The following is a 23843-nucleotide window of genomic DNA, read 5'->3' as shown; positions in this document are numbered from 1 at the left end:
TTGGATTTTAATATTTCGATAGTTTTTGTATTGGCAGCCTGGGGTGGACCTCCAGGCTACAGCAAACCTTGGAGCCCCCAAAAGATTTTAAAAATTCAAAAATTATATATAATATTTAAATATATATATATATATATATATATATATATTAGTGTCTTTTATAGGATAAGTTCTCAAAACTATGCAGAGACAGAGAAGCAAACAGAATACTTCTTTCTACTTTGATTAAACCTCGAACCCATGTAACGCACCAAACTGACACTGCTACATGAACCCACAACAACCGCCTTCATCCCCACCCCCCCAGCATGCATGCCATGTCTAAACAAGCATCCCCATCTCAGCAGAAGTACTAGTTTACATTAAACTTGACTGTTTTCCTCTTCGGTTTTTCGTTTTCGGCTATTTTTTCTTGTCATTTCCCACAAGGCAAATCGGAATTGGTAAACATTCCACTTCTTACCAATCACCACAACAATTTGAAGCAGCAATTTTCTGTAACAAAACTTTATACAACAACTCAATTCAACTTAATACAAGTATTGAATTCCCAAGAAAGTATCGATTAGCTGTATTTCACTTGAGACATCTGACCTTCTTTGCAGCCTCTAAAATGCTTTGGTTCATCTCTGGGTGTTTGAACTTCAACAATTTCTCAAGCTTTAGAGCAGCTTCAGGGAAGGAATACTCCTTGATGCAAAACTCAGAAGGCAGAGCGAAAAGGACTTCATTGACGTCCTCCTCAAGCTGAAGGGAAAACAGGTGGCTAAAGACCTAGAGATGGACGTCATAAAGTGCAAATTAGAATTAAGTAACAGCAGGTATTAGATAACGTGGATAATCAAATAGGACAAAATAATAAATACAAGTTGTAACAAAATTATCTTTTGCATTGTAATTTCACAAGCAAACATATTCATTAAGATGACAGAAAACAGATTCACCACATTTTCTTGCACCACAAACAACTTGAGAAATTATGCACAACATTGTGCAGCTTAGGCAGACAATACTAAACTCATGGCTATAATTGCAAAAGATCCCACTGGGGCCAAAAAATTATGTATATATCAAACATGGCCCTCCAAATTCTATATATATATATATATATATATATATATTTATTTATTTATAAACATGCTCCAATCCCCCACCCACCCCAAAGCCCCAGAATCCTAGTTCTGCCAGGAATTCTCTCTAATGAGTCATAATGAGATGTGAGTCCTCTTATCTCACCGTTTTCATCCTTGAAACAATCTCGCCTTTGATGGCTGAGGACCTTGAGACCAAATTAATAACAAAGAGACCGTGCTCAGAAAGTCTATCTTTCACAGTCTGAAGAAAGGACTCTTCCACAAAATCTGCAGCAGGGCAGGTCAGCCCAGAGCTGTTCATACAAAACATAATCAATATATATAATTCATTAAGACAAAATCCTGCATATTAAGAAGCTGTAACTGGCCAACAATGGTAAATTTAGTTACATGAAGTATTTAGGTTCACCTCGAGTCTGAAGAGTCCACATCAATAATAATTATGTCAACCTTGGTAGGTCCTCTACCTTCTATGTGATATGCCAGGCAATTTTCCTTCGAAGGAGACTTTGAACTGCCACAAGTATTCACATTTCCATCAAAAACAGGCACTTCAGTGCTGTCTGAAGAATTAGCGAGCTCTCCAACATACTGGATTCCATCGGCAATATGCACCTGCAATGTCAAAAGAATGAAAAAGGCAATGAAATTGGTAAATACAAAAGAATAAAGATAGAAAGGATGCCAAAAGTAGGGATATCATTCTAACATTTTTATGGACTTTGAATGCATCATCATTTCTTAAGATTTGTTTTACCCCTCAACTATTGTTGTTTATTTAGACTAGTATGTAGTATATGGTATCAAGCACCCAAAAGTTTGGAAGCCATGTCCTTCAAATATATTATACCCACAAGTTTTTAAATGATGCAGCAGCCATTGGCAAGCAAGATAACCAGATCATAATCAAGTCTGTTTAGGCAGAAATCTTTTATGCAAGAAGACCCATGTAAAAGCTACGCCCTATTGAATGTTACAGGTTAATTATTCTGGTCTCCCCTTAATCAGCATATTACGCATTAGAGAGCAGAATGTGTCTCCATTTGCACCGATTGAACACAGTATGTTTCAAGGTACTTTGCGTTTGAAACAAACTGTCTATTGCTATTAAAACAAACAGTCTGTTCTCTTGTTAATAAAAAATAAAATGGCTGATTCTTGCCATTTAGAACACACAATTTTCCACTTCTCCAACCTTTTTTAAGTAACTTTACCATGTTTCCAACTTCTTAATCCGTCAAAAATCTTCACCATATAGTTAAAGCAAAAAATATACTATTAACTATTTTACACATTCTAACATATTTATAATTAATATTTTTTCAATAAGAAGAAATTTTTGCTAATTCATCCAAGGTCATACGACCCTAATTCTTTTTTTCATGGACTAGAAGATTTTATTTTAAAAAAAAAAAATCATAAAGCACAAGTACATAGGCAATATACAAGAGGAGCACCTAATCAGGAATAGAAAAAGAGAGAAGAAAATTATGAAAACTCTACCCATTTAAATCTATAGAGGCTATCCAACAGAGTATACCCATCATGCATTTTTCCTCCTCAAATTATCTTTCAGTTTTCCCCTCCAGACATACCATATATACTAGACATATAGGGACCATTTTCCATTCTGTTCCAATTTATGGGTTCCATATAAACCTCTCCAATTGGCAAAGAGGTCTACTATCCTTATGAACATAACGCAAGCCAACCAAACTTGGCCAACGAAGTCATTCCATGAGGCACTAGCAATCTCTCAATGGAGCAAGAGATGGTGTATTGATTTCCTGCTCTGACTGCACATATAACACCAGTCTATCACAATGATATGATGTTTCCTTAGGTCATCCACGTTGAGTATTTTCCCTAAGGATGTTGTCTAAGCAAAAAGCAGCACTAGAGGGCTACTTAGCATGCCAAATACTTCTCCAAGGGAAGGAATTATTTGCCTTTCTTGGAAGGAGCCAAACAATCTTACCTGCATCACCAGGCTCAATCTAGCAGAGTATAAGCGACTGGAGAACTCTGTGAAGGTGCTAATCTCCCAGCAATAATGTGATACCTCATATGATAAGCAAGTGTAGGTGGTGTATGGGATCCCACATTGCTTGGGAATGAGAAGTTCTTGCTCTTCACAATGTTCCAATGGAGCTCCAATTGAATCATTGACTAGTCCTTTTGGAGTATAGGCCACGTGGCTTAGGCCTTCCATTGGGGCATTACAAATGAGCTACTCTAATAGAGCTAACATTCCATATGGCCCTAATTTTGCCTATGTTAGAAAGTTGCCCGGGGATGAGTTGGCTAAATTAGTAAGCTGGTGGAACTTTGCTTCAATGTATTGGTGAAGATTTCCATATTAACCCAATTCCCTAGCAAGAGGTCAGGTGCAACAAGTTATCAGCCTGTTATGGGGGAGTTTTCTGACTTTATATTTGAGCAAGACCTTATTGATCTCCCTTTGGCACACGAGAGGGAGGAACACATGCAAACATGGGTGTGCAGAAATAAAACAGAGAGTTTGTGTGTTTGTGTGTGTGTGTGCGCGCGCGCGCGCGTGTGCGAGCATGTTCTCTTTGTATTCATGTTAACCAGGTTGCAAAACACTAATCTTGTAGTCACTAGGTAGACTATTACGAATGCTGTAGACTCGGGTCTTGCCATCAATCATTCCACCATAAGAAGAAATAGCCTTCCTTGAGATGAAAACTAAACATTAATTGTGCAGTCATGTGCTAGACCATTACAAATGTTGTCGACCCAGGGGCCCTGATCTCCTAATCAAACTAGATAATAGGGGTGTACAAGAACCGAGTAAACCGGCTGGAAACCGATCAGACCGGTTGCCGGAGCACGGAACCGGCCGAAACCGGCAAGGAACCGGTCGGCCGGCGGTGGAAAATAAGAAGAACCGATCTCTGTCGGTTCGGTCGCGGTTTGATCCAGTGAAAAACCGCTGAACCGACCGACCGGTTCTATCTTCTTCTTTTTTTCATTTTATACTTATATAAAAACGGCGCCGTTTCACTCATTTAAGTGAAACGGCGTCGTTTTTCTACCCCACAGTTGAAAAAAATAAAACAAACGACGCCGTTTGGTAGTTGAAAAAAATAAAACAAACGTTTCTTGATTAGGTTAATCTCTCTCTCTCTCAGGCTTTTCGATGTCTTCGATCCATTGCCGGTTTCATTGGGTTCTTCTCATCTCAACTCCATCCATTTGCGCCGTTTCATGATTCGTCCATTTGCACCGTTTCAAGTATTTGAATCTTTGACATTTGTTGTGATATTTCATATTTGTTGTGATATTTCATATTTTTTGTGAACCTGTGATGGGCGTTTCGAGTGTTTGTAAGTTTGTTTGTGCCACCGACGACGCCGGCGAACCGACCGGAAGAAAACCGAGACCGACGTCGACGGTTTTCTTCCCCTTCACCGGCCGGTTTCGGTCGAGATATACACATTTTCAGCTTGTCGGTGCAGTTTCGGTTTTGGACCAAAACCACACCGACACCTTCGGTTTTCACCCCTACTAGATAATGCAAACAAGAAACAATGGATATGGTCCCTAAGTCCACACGATAATTTTTTTGTTATAGGTAAGTACACATGATAATTACAATGCATACTGAGTAGCCTTGAGCCACAAGAAAGCAAATAGGAGCTGGAAAAAATAATGCTGTTGGACGTACATAATTATATCACTACATAAAACAAAACAACATAACTGCATAAGAATAATCGTAAGTGCTTCTCCACTGAATTCATGCAGCAGGATAAGACTTTGCATGCATGTGTCCTCAGCGATTACACACACCATTTGTGAAGGTCAAATGATTACAGATAGTAGACCCATGAAGGGTAATGAGCCTTCTTTGATATGCTTCAGAACAGAAGAGAATCTCCTTTGCAGGATAATGAGCCTTACTATGGTTTTGACAGAGGAGAGCAGAATTTCTAAGCAAAAAATGTTTAACTACAGTCCACTCTAGAAGCATACATGTGAAGTTCTACCAACTGCTTCCCTGTTGATCTAAGCCCAGTACAAACCCTCCTTTGCTAGAGGTAGAAATGTAGAAGGAAACAGAGACCAGAAAAGAAGTAAAGTTGCCAACTATGGCTGATCAAGAAAAGAGCAAGGTTGGAAAGAAGACTTCAACAACATCTATTAGCAAATCATGGCATACAACCAAGACTGAAATGAGGAAGGACTTCTTTACCAGATGATAATCTTAGTCATGCGTCTCTATCAAACACAAAATCATAAACTACTGTATTTTAGTAAGTGATACTAGTTTACATAGGAATGAACAATAGAAAAGATTTTGAATTAAAAATAATGACAATATGAAAAGAAGCTAATAAGAATATAGTGAACTACCTTCAAACATTTATCTTCAGTAAAACCAAAGAAGTTCCTTGCAAGATTGAGGATCACAGGATCTAACTCCACCACCTGTTTGAATGAAGATCTATCAGACTGGTTCCCATAAAGTGATAACCAAATGACATCCTTTCTTTTCAAGAGAGGGCACAAGCATTGAAAATTTGAATCACCTCAATATGTAAAAAGGGCATGCATTCATGAAGGAACATGGGAAGTAAACCTGCTCCAAGACCGATAACAACAGCTTTAACCTGAGAAAGATCACTTGGGAAATCTCAGCATACAGAATAAAGCAACCACAATATGGGCCATGTCAAGGTAAAACTAAAAACATATACAAAGGGTTTTTGACATTTAAACTTGCAAGGGGCCCAGGCCGGTTAAATGGGGTCATGTCTTATAGGTGAGAGAATGCCCCCCAAAGCAAAGCTGTCCTCTGTGTGCATAAAATAGTGACAGGCCTACAATTTTACTTAGATCAAACATTTATCATTAACAACGGTTATCCTTGTTTATCCTTGTTAATTTTTTTTATAGATAATCAAGAAGTTCAATTCATAATCATAGGCATAGCCAAGTACACAGGACGTATACATGATCCTTGTTAAAATATAACCTGAAACCGTTTTCCTTGTCAAAATAAAATCCAAACCAAAAAATTTCACAACTTCAAAAAAAATAATTTATTGGCACCGAGTGCACGAGAACAAAGTCCCAATTAATACCAGGGTGCACGGCCCTAGGCAAGGAGTTTCCCGTAAGTGTATCTTGGATAATTCAAGAGATAACTCCCTTAGTCTGATGGCCCCAAGAAATTGTTTACACCCAAGAAGATTCAAATTTTAAACCTAGAGGGAGCATACCACCAAGACCAAGGCCCTTACAACTTGAGCCAACCCGTAGAGGTTACAAACTTCAATAATAAGAGCATGATAATGTATTCTCTTTTCTTTTGTTTACTACCAAGTAAAGCATATTTTGCAAAACATGGGAAGTAGCAATACTTACAGTTTTTCCAGTTGATACCACATTTTCCACATAAGAAGAGATCAAGTTAAAGCCAGAAATGATCCCTGTATGATAAGAACTAGCCAAATAGCTATGATCGACCTTAAGATCATTGCTTGCTTCTGTCAGATCAAGAAAAATATATCAAAATAAAAAAGATGGAAAGCAAGCATCAAAACAGGATGCACTTTTATGATAAACAGCACTTTCACAAATCCTTCCGCACAAGTTTTGTTCATGAGTTGACATGTCATACATCAAGTCTTCCCACATGTCATACAGCCTCATTTGGCACACAAAATTGTGCAACCAGTTGCTGACAGATCCTTGTGCACAAGACTTGTACAAATAGGACACCTCCAGTTCCATTGAGTTTTAACTGATTTTCGGAACTTAAAGCTTTTCTTTATTAGGGATAGCCATTCAAGTTCAAATGCTTATAAAAATGTTCTTTATTGATATTTAGATAAAAAAATATTAATCGTTTCTGATATGCATCTTTCCCTCACTCTAAACTATATCAATTACATTCAATCCAGCAATAAGATCCAAGCTCTACACCTATCTAAATTTTTCCCTTTCCTCCTTTGTCAATTAGCAGTACTGTTGGGATCCTCTCCCCACCTCCTCTCTGTCCCGTAGAGACAGAGAACAACAAGTTTACAACCAAGCAGACCAATTACTGTAGTCACAATCATAATAAAAAATCTGCTATATTATATTGAAATTGCAAAAAATAATTATCTAATAAAATCTTGTGATGCAAAATATCAAGAAGAAAATTGTATGTATAAAAGATTGAGGTCAAAATATAATTCTGGTTCTAAAAGTACGTGTCAGATTTCTATTTAATCCACAAACTATTATTATTTCAATTTGGTCTTTCAAATTTTAAAAATACCTAAAAAATGGTACTCTTACCATACCTTATTGTTCCTGAATGGATAGCAACTCCTCACACAGTGGATAATTTTTGTACACGTGTCCTTCAATGATTATGCAAAACCTCAGATGACATGTTGGTCCCAAAAATCACTTTAGGGTACCACAATATCTTCTTTTTTTTTATAAGTATATGTACAAATTAAATCATATTTTAGTGCCATAATATCTCCTACAAAGTAAAATGTAAAAATGAAAGTGGTATTATTACTTAAAAGAATTGATAATCTTTATCAAAGGATTGTTAATTTTCTCTCCGTACAACCAAAATCAGACGATGGAAAATAAACATTTTTCTCCCCGATGAGGTTGGGTGGTATGTGACAGTGGGTTTACGACCGAGTTTTGAGGTGTTGGTGTGATCCGGATTGGGTTCTCAAAAGATTTAGTTAGTGATAGAATCGAAAGTTTTTCCACTTGAGAAAGGTGGAGGTTTCTTGTTTATCACAGAGAGAAGCTAGAAGGTGATGACTAAGTTGACACTGGGGTTCTCTACGGTGCAATGGTTGGCTAAGGCATTGGAAGACTGTCTGAAGGGAGAAAAGAATGATTTTTACACCACGGTCAGGAAAGGCAACCGCAACTTCATAGTGCAACAGTGAACCAATGCTCGAGGCCGTTACATGGCGTTGGTGGAATACGGTGGCGGTGAAACTTTATATTCATACATGAAGAAAAGGAGAGTAGTGAATGGAGAAAGATGGGGGAGGCCTTGTGGGAGTTTATTTACGAAGGGAGAAGCACCTACAGAAGACCATTGGCGGTGGTGATTCAGCCGCAAAAAGGCTCATATAGGGAGGCGTTGATGCCGAAGCAACCCCGTGAAACAAGAAAAGGGGACAGCGACATGGAAGCTCAGAGAGGAGCCGCTGCAAGAAAGGACAACGGACATGGTCCTGGCAGAGTTCCTCATAGGCTCATACTACACAATGGCGGGTTGGCGGTGGCAGGCCTACTGTCAGCATGGCAATGGGGGACATACATAGGACGTTGATGGACATGAAGGACAGTTGGTAGGCCTTCAGTTTAAAGTAGATTGGTTGATATGGTGTGTAGAGGATAAAGGAGAATCGAGGGTGGGCCTAAGAGAGGAGAAAGCTGGCTTAATTGAAACATCAAATGGGTAGGGTAAAAAGGGCTTGGGCCCGGAAGTCGTTGGACCTAGCAAAGCTTCAGCAGCCAATGCGGTGGGACAGAGCAGCTCATGTGGGCCTAGCAAGGTGGGTCAATCATCTGGGCCTCAACCATTAGGGCACAATGCGGGAAAGGAGAAACTGGGGGCCCAGCCCGTGTGGAGAATCCAAAAAGGGGGTGACCCACGGCCCCCTACCGGCAGGAGCCTCACATCCTCATCAGAAGCATTAGAGGGAGCCCTGCAACCAGCTGAGGAACCCTTGACGGAGGTCCAAAGGGTGCCCGCGACGCTGGAGGAGCCGACGACAATAGTTCTCGAAAGAGAGCTGGACTTTTCTGTACCACCATGTGTCAGGACTCCAACATATTGTGGCCCAGACGCTGCCGACGAACAACAAGGAAGCTCTATCCCTTCCGACAAAGGCTCTACAGCAACCTGAGGAGAATATCAAGACACTGGCAGCAAGGAAATCTCATGATGATGCTTTTCCCCTCTCTAGAAATGACGAGGGAGATGTTAATGGGCCATCACAAATGCTTATTCCGATGCAAGGCTATTCTGAGTGGGAGTGTATAAACCTCTTCGCGGAGGAGGCGATGGGGACGACATTGGACTCACAGTGGGTTACTAGAGAGGGGGAGCCCTTCCCCCTGAACTGAATGTTATCAAATGAGTCTAGTGTGTCTGATTGGGTTTTGCTTAAGGTGAAGGAAATTCAACATTGTGTGGGGATGGAGTGTGAGGGCTTTGAGGACAGTTTATGGCTTTACTTACTGCCATAGAGGTGGGTCACACTCAGCTTGAGAAATTTGGGTCTAAGAAACAGAGGGAGCTAAAGAGACTTACGTGGTTGTTGAATTATGAGGGCAGCTCAAGCCAAGATAGATCCAAAGGGAAGGGAATAGTATCTTTTATATGAAACCCAAAATTGTGTCTTGAAATGTCCGCTGGCTAAACCAGGCCAACAAGCGTCTTCGTAAAAGAAATTTGCTTCGTGAGTGGAAGGTGGACATAGTATGCTTACAAGAAACCAAGCTGAAATTTATTTCAAGAAGAATTGTGAGAAGTATTTGGAGCTGTCCATATGTGAATTGGGTGTATCTTGCATCAAATGGTGCTTCAAGAAGAGTTAGTAATATGGATAGAAGGGTGGTGGAGAAAATGTAGGACTTCATAGGGGAGTATACAGTGGCATGTTTCTTTAAAGAGTGTGGAAGATAATTTCTTGTGGGCTTTTGCAAGTATCTATGGGCCGAACTTAAACAAGTACTAGAAGATTATTATGGGAAGAATTAGCTGGAGTACACAGTTGGTGGGACCTTCAATGGTGCATAGGTGATGATTTATGTTATAAGGTTCCCAAGCGAACATTCTGGTCCGTGGAGACATTAGGCTGTGACCAGCAATAACAGAATTTCCAAAGTGTATTTTCAACTTGAATCTGGTGGACCTTCCTCTCATGGGGGGTACTTTCACATGGTCTAATACTCAGACTTGGTCTCAATTAGACAGATTCTTAGTCTCATTGGAATGGGGAATGCATTATCCGGATGTTTGTCAAAAGCAGTTGCCTCGCATTTGTTCAAACCATGTCCCCATCTTTCTGGATTGTGGTAGAATCCAAGAAGGACGTTGGTATTTTAAGTTCGAAAATATGTGGCTGAAAATTGAAGACTTTGTGGACAAGGTAAGGCAATAGTGGTCCTCATACCAGATTCATGGCACCCCTAGTTTCATTCTTGCAGGTAAATTAAAAGCTTTAAAGCACGATTTAAAGCTTTGGGATACTCAATCCTTTGGAGACATAGGGGAACGTAAGAAAATCATGTTGGAGGAGATACAAGAGTTAGAGAGGATACACGAGGATAGGGTTCTTTCACTAGAAAAGATATCTCGGAAGACAGTTGGTTTTAGAATTAGAGAGGGTAATCTCTTTGGAGGAGATCTCTTGGAGCCAAAAATCAATAGCATTGTGGTTGAAAGAAGGGGACCGAAGTATGAAGTTCTTTCATAGAGTAGCTAACTCTCATAGGAGAACTTTATTTTTCTTTTTTCTTTTTTTGTGACAGGTAAAAGTAAAACTTTATTGAAATAAAGACATTGTTGAAGTACACCAGAAGTCTACAAGGAGCATGTCTAATTATATCTAGGTACTAGTGAGAGAAACAAACAGGTCATGAAAATTGTCCGTATTACAAATAATGGCCGAACCCAAAGAAAGTAAAGTATTGTAGAAGAATCGCTTCAGCTCATCCAAAGAATGCTCCATGTCTTCAAAACACCTCTTATTTCTCTCTAGCCACAAGCACCACATAATGCAGTGAGGGATCATTCTCCACACAGCAACTATTTATGCATTCCCCCTAATTCATGTCCAACACCCCAGAATATCCCTAACTCTTCTGGGCATGACCCAAACCACCCCTGTCATATTAAGAATCTCATTCCATAAACACCTGGCCACCTCACAATGTAACAAGATATAATCCACTGATTATCCATCACTCTTGGACAAAAAACACCAATTTGTTATGATACGACCACGTTTTCTCAAATTGTCCGACATGAGGATCTGCCCAAGAGATGCAATCCATACAAAAAAAGCAATCTTAGAATGTACTTTACAATGCCATATAGCCTGAGAGAACTAATGCCATTGAGATGCTAAATATCAATGGTGTGGATTGTATGGAGGCTCCCGTGATTGTGAACATGTTGCTGATTTTTTAGAACATTTACTTACAGAGCAAGAGGGGTGGAGGCCAAAACTTGATAGACTAGCTTTTGAGTCTATTGAGCCTCAAAATGCCTCTTGGTTGGGAGGCCTTTTAAGGAGGCAGAGGTTTATGGTGTGGTAAGAAGAATGGTCAAAGACAAAGCACCAGGTCTGGACAACTTTTCTATGGGATTCTTCCAAACATGTTGGCAGATAGTGAAGGAGGATCCAATGAAGGTGTTCCAAGAGCTGTTCTCAGATGGAAATTTTGAGAAAATTCTAAATGCCACTTTAATTGCATTGATTCCTAAGAAGATTGGGGCATCAGAAGTAAAGGATTATAGGCCCATTAGCCTTGTCAATGGGGTGTACAAGATCATCTTCAAGGTGCTTGCAAATCGCTTCGGGAAGGTATTGGGGAAGATCATTATGAAACCACAAAATGCATTTGTAAGAGTAGGCAAATTTTGAACTCAGTTCTCAATTCCAATGAATGCCTGGATAGCCAACTAAAATCTGGTTCTACAGGGATTCTATGTAAGCTGGATATGGAGAAGGTCTATGATCATATAAATTGGGACTTTCTACTTTACTTACTGGGGAGGTGCGGATTTGGGAAAAGATGGTGTTCGTGGATCAGATGGTGCATTTCAAAGGCGAGATTTTCAGTTTTGATTAATGGCAGCCCAGTTGGTATTTTTAGCAGTTCGCGAGGCCCAAGACAAGGGGATCCGTTGTCTCTACTCTTCTTAGTCATTATTATGGAGGCACTTAGCAAGATGATATCGGCTTTGGTTATGAATGGCTTTGTGGCAAGCTTCTCGGTTGGTGACCCCAATAGGAGTATTATTAACATCTATCACTTATTATTTATAGATGACACACTAATTTTTTTGAGGCAGACCAAAACCAGCTCCGGGCACTGAAGGCACTTCTACTATGTTTTGAAGCAGCATCAGGTTTGAAAGTGAACTTTGATAAATCAGAGTTAGTGCTACTTGGTAGTGTTGGCAACATTGGACAATTGGCTAGTACACTTGGATGTAAGGTTTCCTCTCCTCCATGGATTACCTTGGACTTCTGTTAGGGGCTACCTCAAGGGCTATATCAATATGGGACACCGGATCAAGAAGATAGAATGTAGATTGGCAAGGTGGAAGCGGTTGTACTTGTTGAAAGGTAGCTGGATTACCTTAATCAAGAGTACTCTTTCTAGCTTACCAACATATTTCTTGTCTCTTTTCCCAATTCCAGCTAGTGTGGCGGCCCAGATTGAAAAACTTCACCATAATTTCTTTTGGAGTGGTGTGAGGGATGAATTCAAATTTCATCTAGTCAGTTGAGACAAGGTATGCACTCCAATCTCCTTTGGTGGGTTGTGAATTAAAAATATGAGAATTTTCAATAAGGCCTTACTTGGAAAATGGTTGTGAAGATACAATATGGAACCGGAAGCCCTATGGAAGTCGGTAGTTGATTACAAATATGGCAATTTGTGTGGGGGCTGGTGTACTAGAGAGGTGAGTGGGGCTTATGGAGTGGGAGTTTGGAAGCACATTAGACGAGGGTGGGGGTTTTTATTTGCCATACCAAACTGATGTTGAGAGTGGGCTCTAGAATAAAATTTTGGAGTGACATATGGTGTGGAAATAATGCCCTAAAGGACTCATTGAGGAAGCGCAAGGTGATTATACTAGATTGGTGCTACATGTGTAAGAAATCCAGCGAGACTATGGATCATCTCTTACTATATTGCAAGATTGCTAGAGCATTGTGGAATGAAGTGTTCACTCGAGAAGAGTTAGCTTGGGTAATGCCCACCTCAGTGGTTGAGTTTTTGGCCAGCTGGACACATCCAGGAGGTATTCCACAAATCAAAGCCGTGTGGAAGATGCTACCTATCTGTATTATGTGGTGCCTGTGGTAGGAGCGAAACGACCGGATGTTTGAAGATGAGCATTCTTGTTTCTAATGCTACGATCTAGATAGGTCTTATCTATCTATGGGCTATAGCTATAGACTTTAATGGCCCTGATTTTCATGACTTTCTTGTTTCTATTGCGGTAACCTAGATAGGTCTTATCTCTTGTATACCATCTTGTGTACTTACACTATGCCTATCATCATTAATACAATCATTTACTTATCAAAAAAAAAAATTGATAAGTATTAATTTCTATTTCCTAACTATATTATGCCTATTTCTATAGCAATAAAATATATTATTACTTATTAAAAAAAATCTAAATTAGCTAAGGACATGTGTGCATCTACAATATCAGCAAATGCTACTTGCATAATGACAATAAGGCAGGTCAAAAATAAATGAGGGAGGCTTGTTAAAATCCACCGACTAAAACAAAAAAGTTGATAGTTCTAGGGCAAAATATAAATCTAACTGGAACTTCTACGACCAGAATCATAATTTTCCCAAGATTTAAGAGTCAAGCAGAACCATGCAAACAAAAAGTGTAATTTGATCACTAACAGCCACATCTAACAATTGGATCAATCAATACCAATTTGTTTCTGAGCTCCCTTTCTCTTAGATTTGGAGGACGAACGGGTTTTCTTCCTCTCAACTTCATTAACTTCATGAGAAGATCCTTCCTTCATTAGCAGAGCTTCTGATTGCACCAGACTCTCAGTTCTTTCAAAAATAAGGCGTCGGAATATCAAATCTTTGGATGGAAAAAGACGACTAACAGCAGCATCAATGTTTTCATAAACCACGTCTTCAACAACTATTGGCCCACTTAATGAAGATGAGACCTACAAAACAAAGGCAGGTGTGAGGGATGATGTGATTGTTATGTTTAAAATTTTCACAGAAAAAACATATAGCTCCAGGATGATCAAATTAACAGTCAAATAATAGGTTCGCACTGCAAATCAGGGACAGCTGGAAGATGGGAAGTCAGCTCCCTAGTGGAGGCCAAGAAATCACTAGTGTCATTTCAAGAGATGATAAATTTCACAGCCAATGATGAGATAGTGAGTGCTATTATCATTTCCCACTCTATGATCTCTGATTGAAAGAAACAGAGAAATGCCAGTCATGTACATTTTATGACCACCACTTCTTTTTGTTCTTTTTGGGCACTTGCATTCAGAAATGTTTTTGAATAGATCCGAGGTAATCAGACTACCCTACTTGCAAAGTTAAACAATGGATGAGTGTATATAATACACAGCCATTACTAATACTGAAAGGTTGGACATCAACAGTTGATCAAAATTCTTGATCACCGCCAATATTTCTATGATGAGGAAAAGGGGTAGAAGGTGCATACAGAGTCCCAAGCTACTAGGAATTTTTGAAATCAGGCAGAGGGTATAACCAGACAAACATAACAGCTGCTTATACTAGGTTAAGCATTGGTTTACAGGATGGATGCTAATTTAAATTCATCAAAGCTTGCCAAATTTGCAAATGGTAAGCAAGAATAACAGAAATATGTATAACTAACTTCAGGTCCATACTTGTTCAAAGAAATTCAAGATTAGCTAGCACACATTATAAAAGCTCAGAGATGTTTGCCTCTTCTTGAAGGTGAATAACTAACAGTAATGGCTTTCGAATTTTTCTTCAGGGCATGCAGAACAAGCTACAAATAAAACAGAATAATCAAAAGAGTTTTAACACCTTGTTAATAACATTCCGCTGCTTGATCCCGTCGCTTGCCATCATGAACCTGCAGAAATAACCACCGAATGGAAACATATATGAAACAGGATGTATACAATAGGTCAACCACAAATGCGTATCAAAACCAGATTTCTTAGTCCTAGCAAGCATTTGTCTCAGAAAACACTTCATAAACTAAAGATTTCAAAAAACATCTGTAACAGAATTCATATTACTGGTAGTAATCATAGTACTAAATTAAGCAAGTTGCTGGGACAACGAAAACTAATTAGAGGTTTTCAAATCAAATGGAAACAATTACTATTAGTATGAGTGTATATGGCATGGAAGAAATGGCAGGAACTTTGAAGATAAGGAGCGTACATTGGAGGAACTTAGAAGATTATTTTTCAACACTATAGTTCTCTGGGCTATTGCATTAAACTTTGATGGGCTTAGCATTCATTATTTCCTTGTATCTATTTCTAACTCAGTGTTTTCTCTTGTATATATCTTGTGTACTTGGGTTACGTCTATTCCTCAACAAGTATTAATAAAATTTCTTTTACTTCTAAAAAGCAATTACTATTACAATCGGACATGCATCAAGACAACATCCTGGCAAAAAAGACGAATGCAAATTATGTAAGTAACCTACGGAATTTGAGCTCCATTGTCATCTTCTCCAGGTGCCAACCGTTTAACCAGTGGAGACAAATCCTTCTGGGGAGATAACAAACAATATATTAGTAAATAACTGCAATCAATAGTTATAATGCTGCAATGATAAGCCTCATCATATACAATGGAAGCAACATATTGATTTTAGTGGCATGAACTTTCATGAGTTTCTTGTATCACTAAACTAGCACTCACGGGCGCTGCTCTAATAAATGTCCAGTATACTTGGGCTCTTGCATATTCTTATGATCAATAAAATTGTGTTTAACAGCCAAAAGAAATACAATGGAAGCAACATATTACCTGAATGTCATCCATGCTGGCATTACTGTGGCTGGTGTCCAAAATAACCTTCATTTGGCACATAAAATTTCATTGAGACAAGTTACTTCAAATAATACACAAATGTTTTTAAAATAATATGCTATGAAAATGCAGATCAAACATAATATAATTGTTATGCAGAAAGTACCATTATAAGACGAGCTGCCTTTGAGCTTTCAACTACCATCCATTGTCCTTCTTCTGAAGAGAATAGCCATTCATGAGCCCGAGTCTGAAATCTAACATACAGTTACATACTTCAAAAAAGAACAACTACTGCCCCACCCCATTTGGGTTCACCTAAAAAAGTACAAGAGACCCATAAAGCAACAACTACAATAGTATCCATATAGGTTTAAAATGCACTGCCATATCCTTGCGTACTTGACCAAAAAAATAAACCAGAAACCAATGGCACAATAATGAAAATGAAAACAGATAAAGATAACGTCAATCATTTTTTTTATTGGCACCGGGTGTCCGGAAACAAAGTCCCAACCAATCCCCGGGGTGCACAAGCCCACGGCAATGAGTTTCCCGCGAGTGCAACTCAGGTAGTTCAAGGGGAAATTCCCCTAGTCCAATGGCTCCTAGAAATTGTTTGCACCCAAGAGGGTTCGAACCTTAGACCTAGAATGAGCATACCACCAAGACCAAGACCCTTACCACTTGAGCCAACCCATGGGGGTTGACATAAAGCAATATATGTTGACATAGTACAGCAATCAGATGTTAGACTAACAATAAATTCACACCAATTACACCTCCCAACAAGGCATAGTCAATTTGACAGATGAAAGTTTTGATAAGTAATGCAAATTTAATAAAAGCACATTGGGGCACAACCCAAGTACATAACAAGTATACAAAAGGAAACACCCAGCTAGCTAGAAGAAAAAAAAGAGCAGGAGTCTTTGCAAATTTTACAAAAAATAAAACCAATTGGGATATTAAATAGATAATGTTCCATGTTCCACAACACGTTGACAAAATTAATTTAAGTTTGACACTTCAGGGACTATCACTATAAATTTGTAGTTAGAATTTGGAACAGTTCACAAGAAACCAGGAAAACTAAAAGCTCAAATTAGGTGCTACTCAAAAAGGGCAACTGAGGGCATGAAGAAGAAAAAGAAGAAGATTTATGTGTGACAGTCTCACTCTTGTGAGTCATTAAACACCAACTAGATATGCCACAACAGACCTTAGGCACAATAAAAACCCCACAATGATAGACAAATGGACCAGACTGCTGCCGAGCATCCAGAAGTACGGCTCTATAACTGCTCCCTTTTCCACCCATAGTAAGCTCGAACCGACGACCTTGGCACAGTTTTGTAAGATCGCCTTTAACTCCAAGTTGCAGGTCTTCAAGTGAGTACAATAGATCAGAACCATTGGAGTATCCTCGTCGAACTTGGTTCTCATTTTCAAGAGCTTCATGAAGTCCACAAGCCTAAAACCAGATCCAGCAACTTTTATCAAGCTTTCAAGAAATTTTTTTCTCACATTCCAAAATAGACATTATGTTCAAGAGTATATTAAAAAATAGCTACCCCTACTACCATCAGGTTTAAAAGGGTTAACACAGGCCAAAACCTATTGTTGGACAACTGCTACACTCCACTGGGTAAGCAATTTTGCTATATGTTCATACATGACATCTAACTTTATCCTGCACAAGAGAAATGGAAGCCAGTTATTATACCTGATTCCCATTACAATCAAGAGAAGAATCATTGAACAATGATGATATCTCGAGCAACATAGTAGACATCTCTTTCTCAGCAACCACCATAAACGTTCGAAGGCTAGGCTTACTGGATGGTTTCTGAGGGATGGCCTCAACACTCATTTTCCACCCAAATCGCAATTTAGAGAAAAGCAAACCTGAAAAGGTTGGAATAAGCACTATTAATTTTGCAGAACAGTCACAACAAACTGAGTACATTCACCAAATATGCAACCAACATCAAAAGCAAGAGCTGCAAATAATTTTCCATTTCGAAGATTCATTTAAGGCCCATATTCAACTTAGGCAAGATGCATAAATATTACTATTCCCTTGAAGAGACCTAAAATGTTAAAGCAAGAATAAGCAAAATAATAATGAGTTTTTACTTTATTGCTAAAATAAAGCTCCAGAACAGTACCTAAAACATGGGATTCAGCCAAGGTAAGGCAAATAAATTTTCCCCCCGATTTCAGAATTCTCTTCACCTGAAAATGAAATCCTGATTGTATATCATAACAAAAGAATGGCTATCTTATTTCCAAATAAACTAAATTGCCAAATGCATACAATAGAAAAATATGTGACAAAAAATGATCCAAGCAAAGACCAGGATACCTCTGATAAATATTGATTCCCCAGCTTAGGGCCATGCTCTGGTTCCATCAAAGCATCCAATCCGCCTTTATCAAGAACAGCGTCAAAAGTCTCATCCATGAACTGTAAATTAGCAAGAAATTGAGGGAAAAAAAAAGGACAAGAAGAAGAATCTTATTGTCATAAAACATGGCAAGAATCTTATGAAAAATTATTCAATTAAGATGCAAAGTTTATGAAAATCATTTAGCCAATACAAACAGCCAAATAAAACCATCAAAGATGTGTTGTAGCAAGAAAGAAACCACTACAAAGGCAAACAACCATCTCTCTTGCAGCAGAAAACAATGGCTACCAACGTGGTTGGGCAAAATGTCTGAAAAACTGACCCTACCAACTGACGCCCTAGTTTCCAGCGTAGGTCGCTGAGTAAGAAATCAGACAAGTTAACTTGGTCAGTTAGGAAGGTGGGTGCGGAAAGCACCACTACAGACCCAAGTAATGGTGATTTTACCTATTTGATTTATCGGGTTTTGAGTTTTAGCCAGCCATGCTGTCATCTGTTGTCGCCCTTGATCTCCAAAGCTTCTTTCAATCCTCTCCATCCAAATGCACCACCATAGGCATATTGGGACCATCTTCCATATGGATGCAATTTGAGAGTTGCCCCGAATGCCTGACCAAGAAGCGAGGGGTCGCTTACCCTTCTCGGCATCACCCAAGCTAGTCCCAACCAAGTGAAGACTTCATTCCACAAAGTTATGGCAATCTCACAATGAAGTAGGAGATCGTCAACAAACTCTCCGCTCTTCTTGCACAGACAACATCAATCCATAACTATGATTCGACGTTTCCTCAAGTTATCTAGAGTGAGGATCTTACCCCAAAGAAGCCATCCATACAAAAAATGTTGCCTTTAGAGGTGCCTTGGTCTTCCAAATGCTCTTCCATGAAATGGATTTGTGTGGACATGTCAAGGTAGAAAGAGAGGGTTGTGAATGTCCCTTTCTTAGAGGGGCACCAAAAAGTCATGTCTTCCACTCCCCCCGACAAACGGATGGAATACACAGTGTCAAAGAACGCCGAAAAAACATCAACTTTCCAATCTTGTGCTTCTCTAAGGAATTTAACATTCCATTGGGGAACCCCATTGGAGATGATTAGTTGGTCCGCAATCGAGGCTTCTTTCATTCGTGCTAGAACATAAACTTGTTGATAACTTTCCTTGAGTGCCCTATCGCCGCACCATACATCATGCCAAAACTTGACCTTGGATCCATTACCCACAGTAAAGCGGATATTTCTTGCATATGTATCCCAGCCTCTTATTATATGCTTCCACAACCCCACTCCATAAGGCACACTCACCTATTTAGAACACCATCCTCCCCCATGGTTCTTCATGTTTCAATTCAATGACAGTTCTCAACAAGGCCCGTTCATAGTGATATCTCCATAACCATTTTCCAAGTAAGGCTTTTTGTAAAGATGTCAAGTTTCGAATACCCAATCCTCCTTTAATGGGAGAGCGTACTGTGACCCATTTCACCAACTGAAATGTAAACTCATCATTTATCCCACCCCATAAGAAGTCACGTTGGAGTTTCTCCATGCGATAAGCCACCTTGGCTGGGAGCGGAAATAATGAGAGGAAGTTGGCAAATTGGAGAGAGTGTTTTTGATAAGGGTAACCCTATCACCTTTGGATAAATACATCCTCTTCCAACTAGCTAATTTCATCTCCATTTTTTCTAGAACAACATTCCAAATAAATTTCAACTTGAACCTAGCACCCAACAGAAGGCCAAGATATTTTATGGGAGCTACGATATCTTGCATCCCAAATAAGAACACACGCTCTCCACATTAGGAACATCCCCCATCGACACTATTTCGGATTTGACCAAGTTCACCTTCAACCCTGATGGCTGATACAACTTCAAAACATAATAAGAGAGCCCTCAAAGCTCAAATTTGTTCATGGCTGGCCCCACAAAAGATTAAGGTATCATCGGCGAATAATAGATGAGATATGTTGAGAGAGCTAGTAATTGTCTCTCCCACTATGAATCTAGATATGAACCCACCCTCCACAACACCTAAAATCATCTTACTAAAAGCTTTCATCACAAAAAAAAAAAAAAGGGGGATTAGCAGAGAAAGAGAATCACCTTGTCTCAATCCTCGTGAACTTTTAAAGAAGCCTTTTGGTGTACCATTCACCAATATAGAGAAACAAGCCGTAGTAATGATGGATCCAAGTATACCATTTTGTACCAAAACCACATCTCTCGAGCATGTAGAGTAAGAATCTCCAGATGGCATGGTCATAGGCTTTTTCATGAATTCCTTGATTCACCAAATTAATACGCTTAGGCATTGCTCTTGTATATGTCTCGTATACTTGGGCTCTTGTGTGCTCTTTTGATCACTAAAACTTTGTTTACTGATCCAAAAAAATATGCTCTATAAGTTTTTTCCTTCTAATTTCGGGCTTTTTTCCATCCTTCTAATTGCTAATATTTAACCTCTCAAAAGGTCTTGTTTTTCCTTCTTCCTTTTTCTTTTTCATTAATCGAAAACCTTTCTTCCACGCATACAATTTATGGTTTGCAAAAGCACCTAATCAGTATGTCCTTTGAATTGCTTTGCCACCATAAAGTAACTCTCTCAACTCTAGGTACTGCCATGATATACAGGACTACATTATTAAGCCCTTTTAAACCTAAAATCTACACAAACAAGATTCTGCAACAACAGGCAAGCACATTTTCTGATACACTCAACTCATAATTCAATCATGCAAATTAGCATATAAGATTATAAAAACTCGTGCATTTTGAAGCTGAAATGTTCAAACAGGAACAAAAGGGCAAATAGATATTTTCGACACACACAGCCCATAATCACCAATTACTGAATTGGCATAAAGAACCATCGACCTAGATACCAACAGAGTACCCAAATCTACATATGCATCGACAACGAAACAAGCTATACAGGAACAAAGGCGCATTTTGATACATTCATCTAATATATCAACTAAATATAAAATTAGAAATAACCACGATCGTTCTTCAACATTAGCAACACAAATGCACAAAACGATTCAAATATACTCCTAGATACCGCACCTGCATGCTGGTCATGTCCATGACGCGCCACAGCATGCCGGGCCGTTCCCGCACATTGCGACGCAACATGTCGGAGATGACAACCTTGGAGAAGTCGATATTGGTGATGCCCTTAAACCCGGCATCGTAGAGGTGCTCGGAGAGGCGGGAGTTGCCGCAGCCAGGTACGAGTATCTGCGGGGAGGACGTAGCCACCGATGCGGCAGAAGACGGTGAATGTGCCTGGAGTTGGTCGAGGTGAGAGAGGAGTGGAGCTCTGAGCTCGGGCCACTCTGCGTACCACTCGAAGGAGTCGTCTCTACCTCTGATGGTGAAGAATTTGTCCCAGTTCTCCTTGCTGGTGAAGTCCCCCAGGGTTCCGACGAGGTCCTCCATTACGCTTTTCTTCCCCATTATTATTTTTTTTTTAATTTTTAATTTTTTTTTTAGCTACCTCAGAGTTCTGAGTTGAGGTCTTGTGTGTTTCTAGGGTTTTGGTAGGGTATACGAGAGAGAGGGGCTGAACTTCTCGACTCGTTTAGAACTTGGTGCTCGGGTTGGTTTTCGGGTCTAAGGTGGTGCCTTATTGAATAATATGGATAATTATTATCTTTTAACTCCGTTTGAATTTGGTGATTAATTGAGATAGCTTTAAACAAAATTAAATAAAATATTATTTTTTAATATTATTATTATTTTAAAATTTAAAAATATTGAATTTTTTATTATATTTTATATAGAAATTTAAAAAAATTATAATGATGAGATAAGATGAGTTAAATTGAGTTTCCAATCCAAACTTAGACTTATTCTTTCTACATGTGATAACCACAGCTTTTTAATAAAGAAATACATGTCAATTTTTTCGATTAGATTGTTGAAAAAAATCATGTACTTTTTTTTTTAAAACAGATATCTCATACTCATTCATTACTAACAGAATTACATAGTGGTTCTGATTGATACATGGTTTTAACCAGGCTGGGCTATCCTCTATCCATACAATCTCCTCTTCACATTTGAAGTGCAAACTTAGCTAGTTTATGTGCAACGATTTCACACTCTCTAGGATTGAATTGCAGTTGCCATCTCTACCTGTCTCTACATTTCAATTTTATGTCTTCAATGACTTGTCCATACCGAGCACAATTCTCCTCACTAGATTGCACTTCCTTTATAATCTTCATTGCATCTCCTTCCATAATAGCTGCCTGAATACCAATTTCCTCACAAAACATGATAGCTTTCCATAGAGCATTAGCTTCAGCCAAAACAGCAGATTTGACATTTTCCATGGCATACACATAGAAGTAATAACTTCCCCTTCACAGTCCCTAACAACTATACTAGCTCCCATCTTCAATGTGGACTCCTCGAAACCAACATCCTAATTTACTTTGTATGTTAACTGAGGTGAAGGTTTCCATTTAACATTTCTATTAACTGGTCTAGAAGCAGAGAAAACAATTATGTTGATACCCTTAGCCAAAGTATACTCCTCTTGACCTGTCTTAACAGCTTTTATCACCTCAGCTAGACTTTGAAAAGTGTTCTTAAAAACCCATCTATTTCTTCTTTGCCACAACTTCCTGAAAATAAAATCCATGCATTATAAATCAGTCTTATATAATTTCTGGTATAACTCAGCCGACGTGACAATAAAATCTTTATCTCTGCAATTACATTTCTGCACTTTACTCAATGTCTCAGTCCACACATCAGAACTTGATACACAGCTCCACAGCACATGCCCACTAGTTTCCTCTACCGGCTCACATATTGGACAAACCTCTGATTCTGTAAGTTTTCTTCTAAGCAAATTACCTTTTGTTGGCGAACAATCAGTGAGAGCTCTCCATAAAAATACCTTCATATAATTAGGGACATTAAGCTCCCATAAACTCTTCCATATCTGATTTTTCTCTATGATAACAGATTGCTCACCCCCAAGTTTTCTTTTAATTTCCATTACTACATAAAATGCACTCTTCACTATGAAGAGTCCATCTTTGGTAGATCCCCAATACAGCTTGTCCTCCACTCCCATTCTACTAACTGGTATAGCATGTACAATGTGTGCTTCTTCTGCACTGAAAGTTTCTCTAACCAGATTATGATTCCATGCCTCATTTTCCTCATCAATTAACTCAGCCACTATAACTTCCCTTCCTAGTTCTGATATTGAAGATTGAACATTATATGATGAAGGAGTTGGCAGCCATTTATATATCCATATTTTGATCTGCTTCCCATTACCTATTCTCCATCTCATTTCTTCTCGAACCAAATCTCTAGCTTCCCATAAACTTCCCCATATATATGAAAGACCATAGCTAAGTTTAGCATCCATAATTGAACCATGCCTGAAATATTTTTCCTTCGTGATAGTAGCTGCAAAAGAGTCAGTTCTGGTTGCTAACCTCCACACCTATTTTGCTAGCATGGCCTTATTAAAACACTCTATATCCCTAAACCCTATCCCCCTTT

General features: G+C 38.9%; 1 protein-coding gene across 1 annotated transcript; it reads right to left on the bottom strand.

Moving 5' to 3' along the window:
* Positions 1–340: 340 nt before the first annotated feature.
* Positions 341–21881, bottom strand: LOC109008452 (eEF1A lysine and N-terminal methyltransferase-like). The gene is made up of 16 exons (XM_018988547.2): positions 21378–21881; positions 18265–18366; positions 18068–18134; positions 17623–17804; positions 17119–17370; positions 16063–16146; positions 15894–15941; positions 15568–15632; positions 14928–14976; positions 13801–14053; positions 6489–6610; positions 5651–5731; positions 5475–5549; positions 1504–1709; positions 1237–1387; positions 341–774 (listed from the first exon to the last, which is right to left on the bottom strand). Exons 1-16 carry the CDS (start codon positions 21768–21770, stop codon positions 577–579), a joined length of 2328 nt encoding a protein of 775 aa, XP_018844092.2. The 5' UTR covers positions 21771–21881; the 3' UTR covers positions 341–576.
* Between the last annotated feature and the right edge of the window lie 1962 nt (positions 21882–23843).

The sequence above is a fragment of the Juglans regia genome, chromosome 7 (genome assembly GCF_001411555.2).
Source record: "Juglans regia cultivar Chandler chromosome 7, Walnut 2.0, whole genome shotgun sequence".
Lineage (NCBI taxonomy): Eukaryota > Viridiplantae > Streptophyta > Magnoliopsida > Fagales > Juglandaceae > Juglans > Juglans regia.
Note: the sequence above shows the minus strand (reverse complement) of the source record. Positions and strands in the feature narration are given on the sequence as shown.

Coding starts and splice junctions, on each gene's coding strand:
- LOC109008452 (XM_018988547.2), bottom strand. CDS start 21,770: ATGGGGAAGAAAAGCGTAATGGAGGACCTCGTCGGAACCCTGGGGGAC. Junction 17,805..18,067: donor GGCTGAATCCCATGTTTTAG/GTACTGTTCTGG, acceptor CAACCTTTTCAG/GTTTGCTTTTCTCTAAATTG. Junction 775..1,236: donor TTGTTTCAAGGATGAAAACG/GTGAGATAAGAG, acceptor GTCCATCTCTAG/GTCTTTAGCCACCTGTTTTC.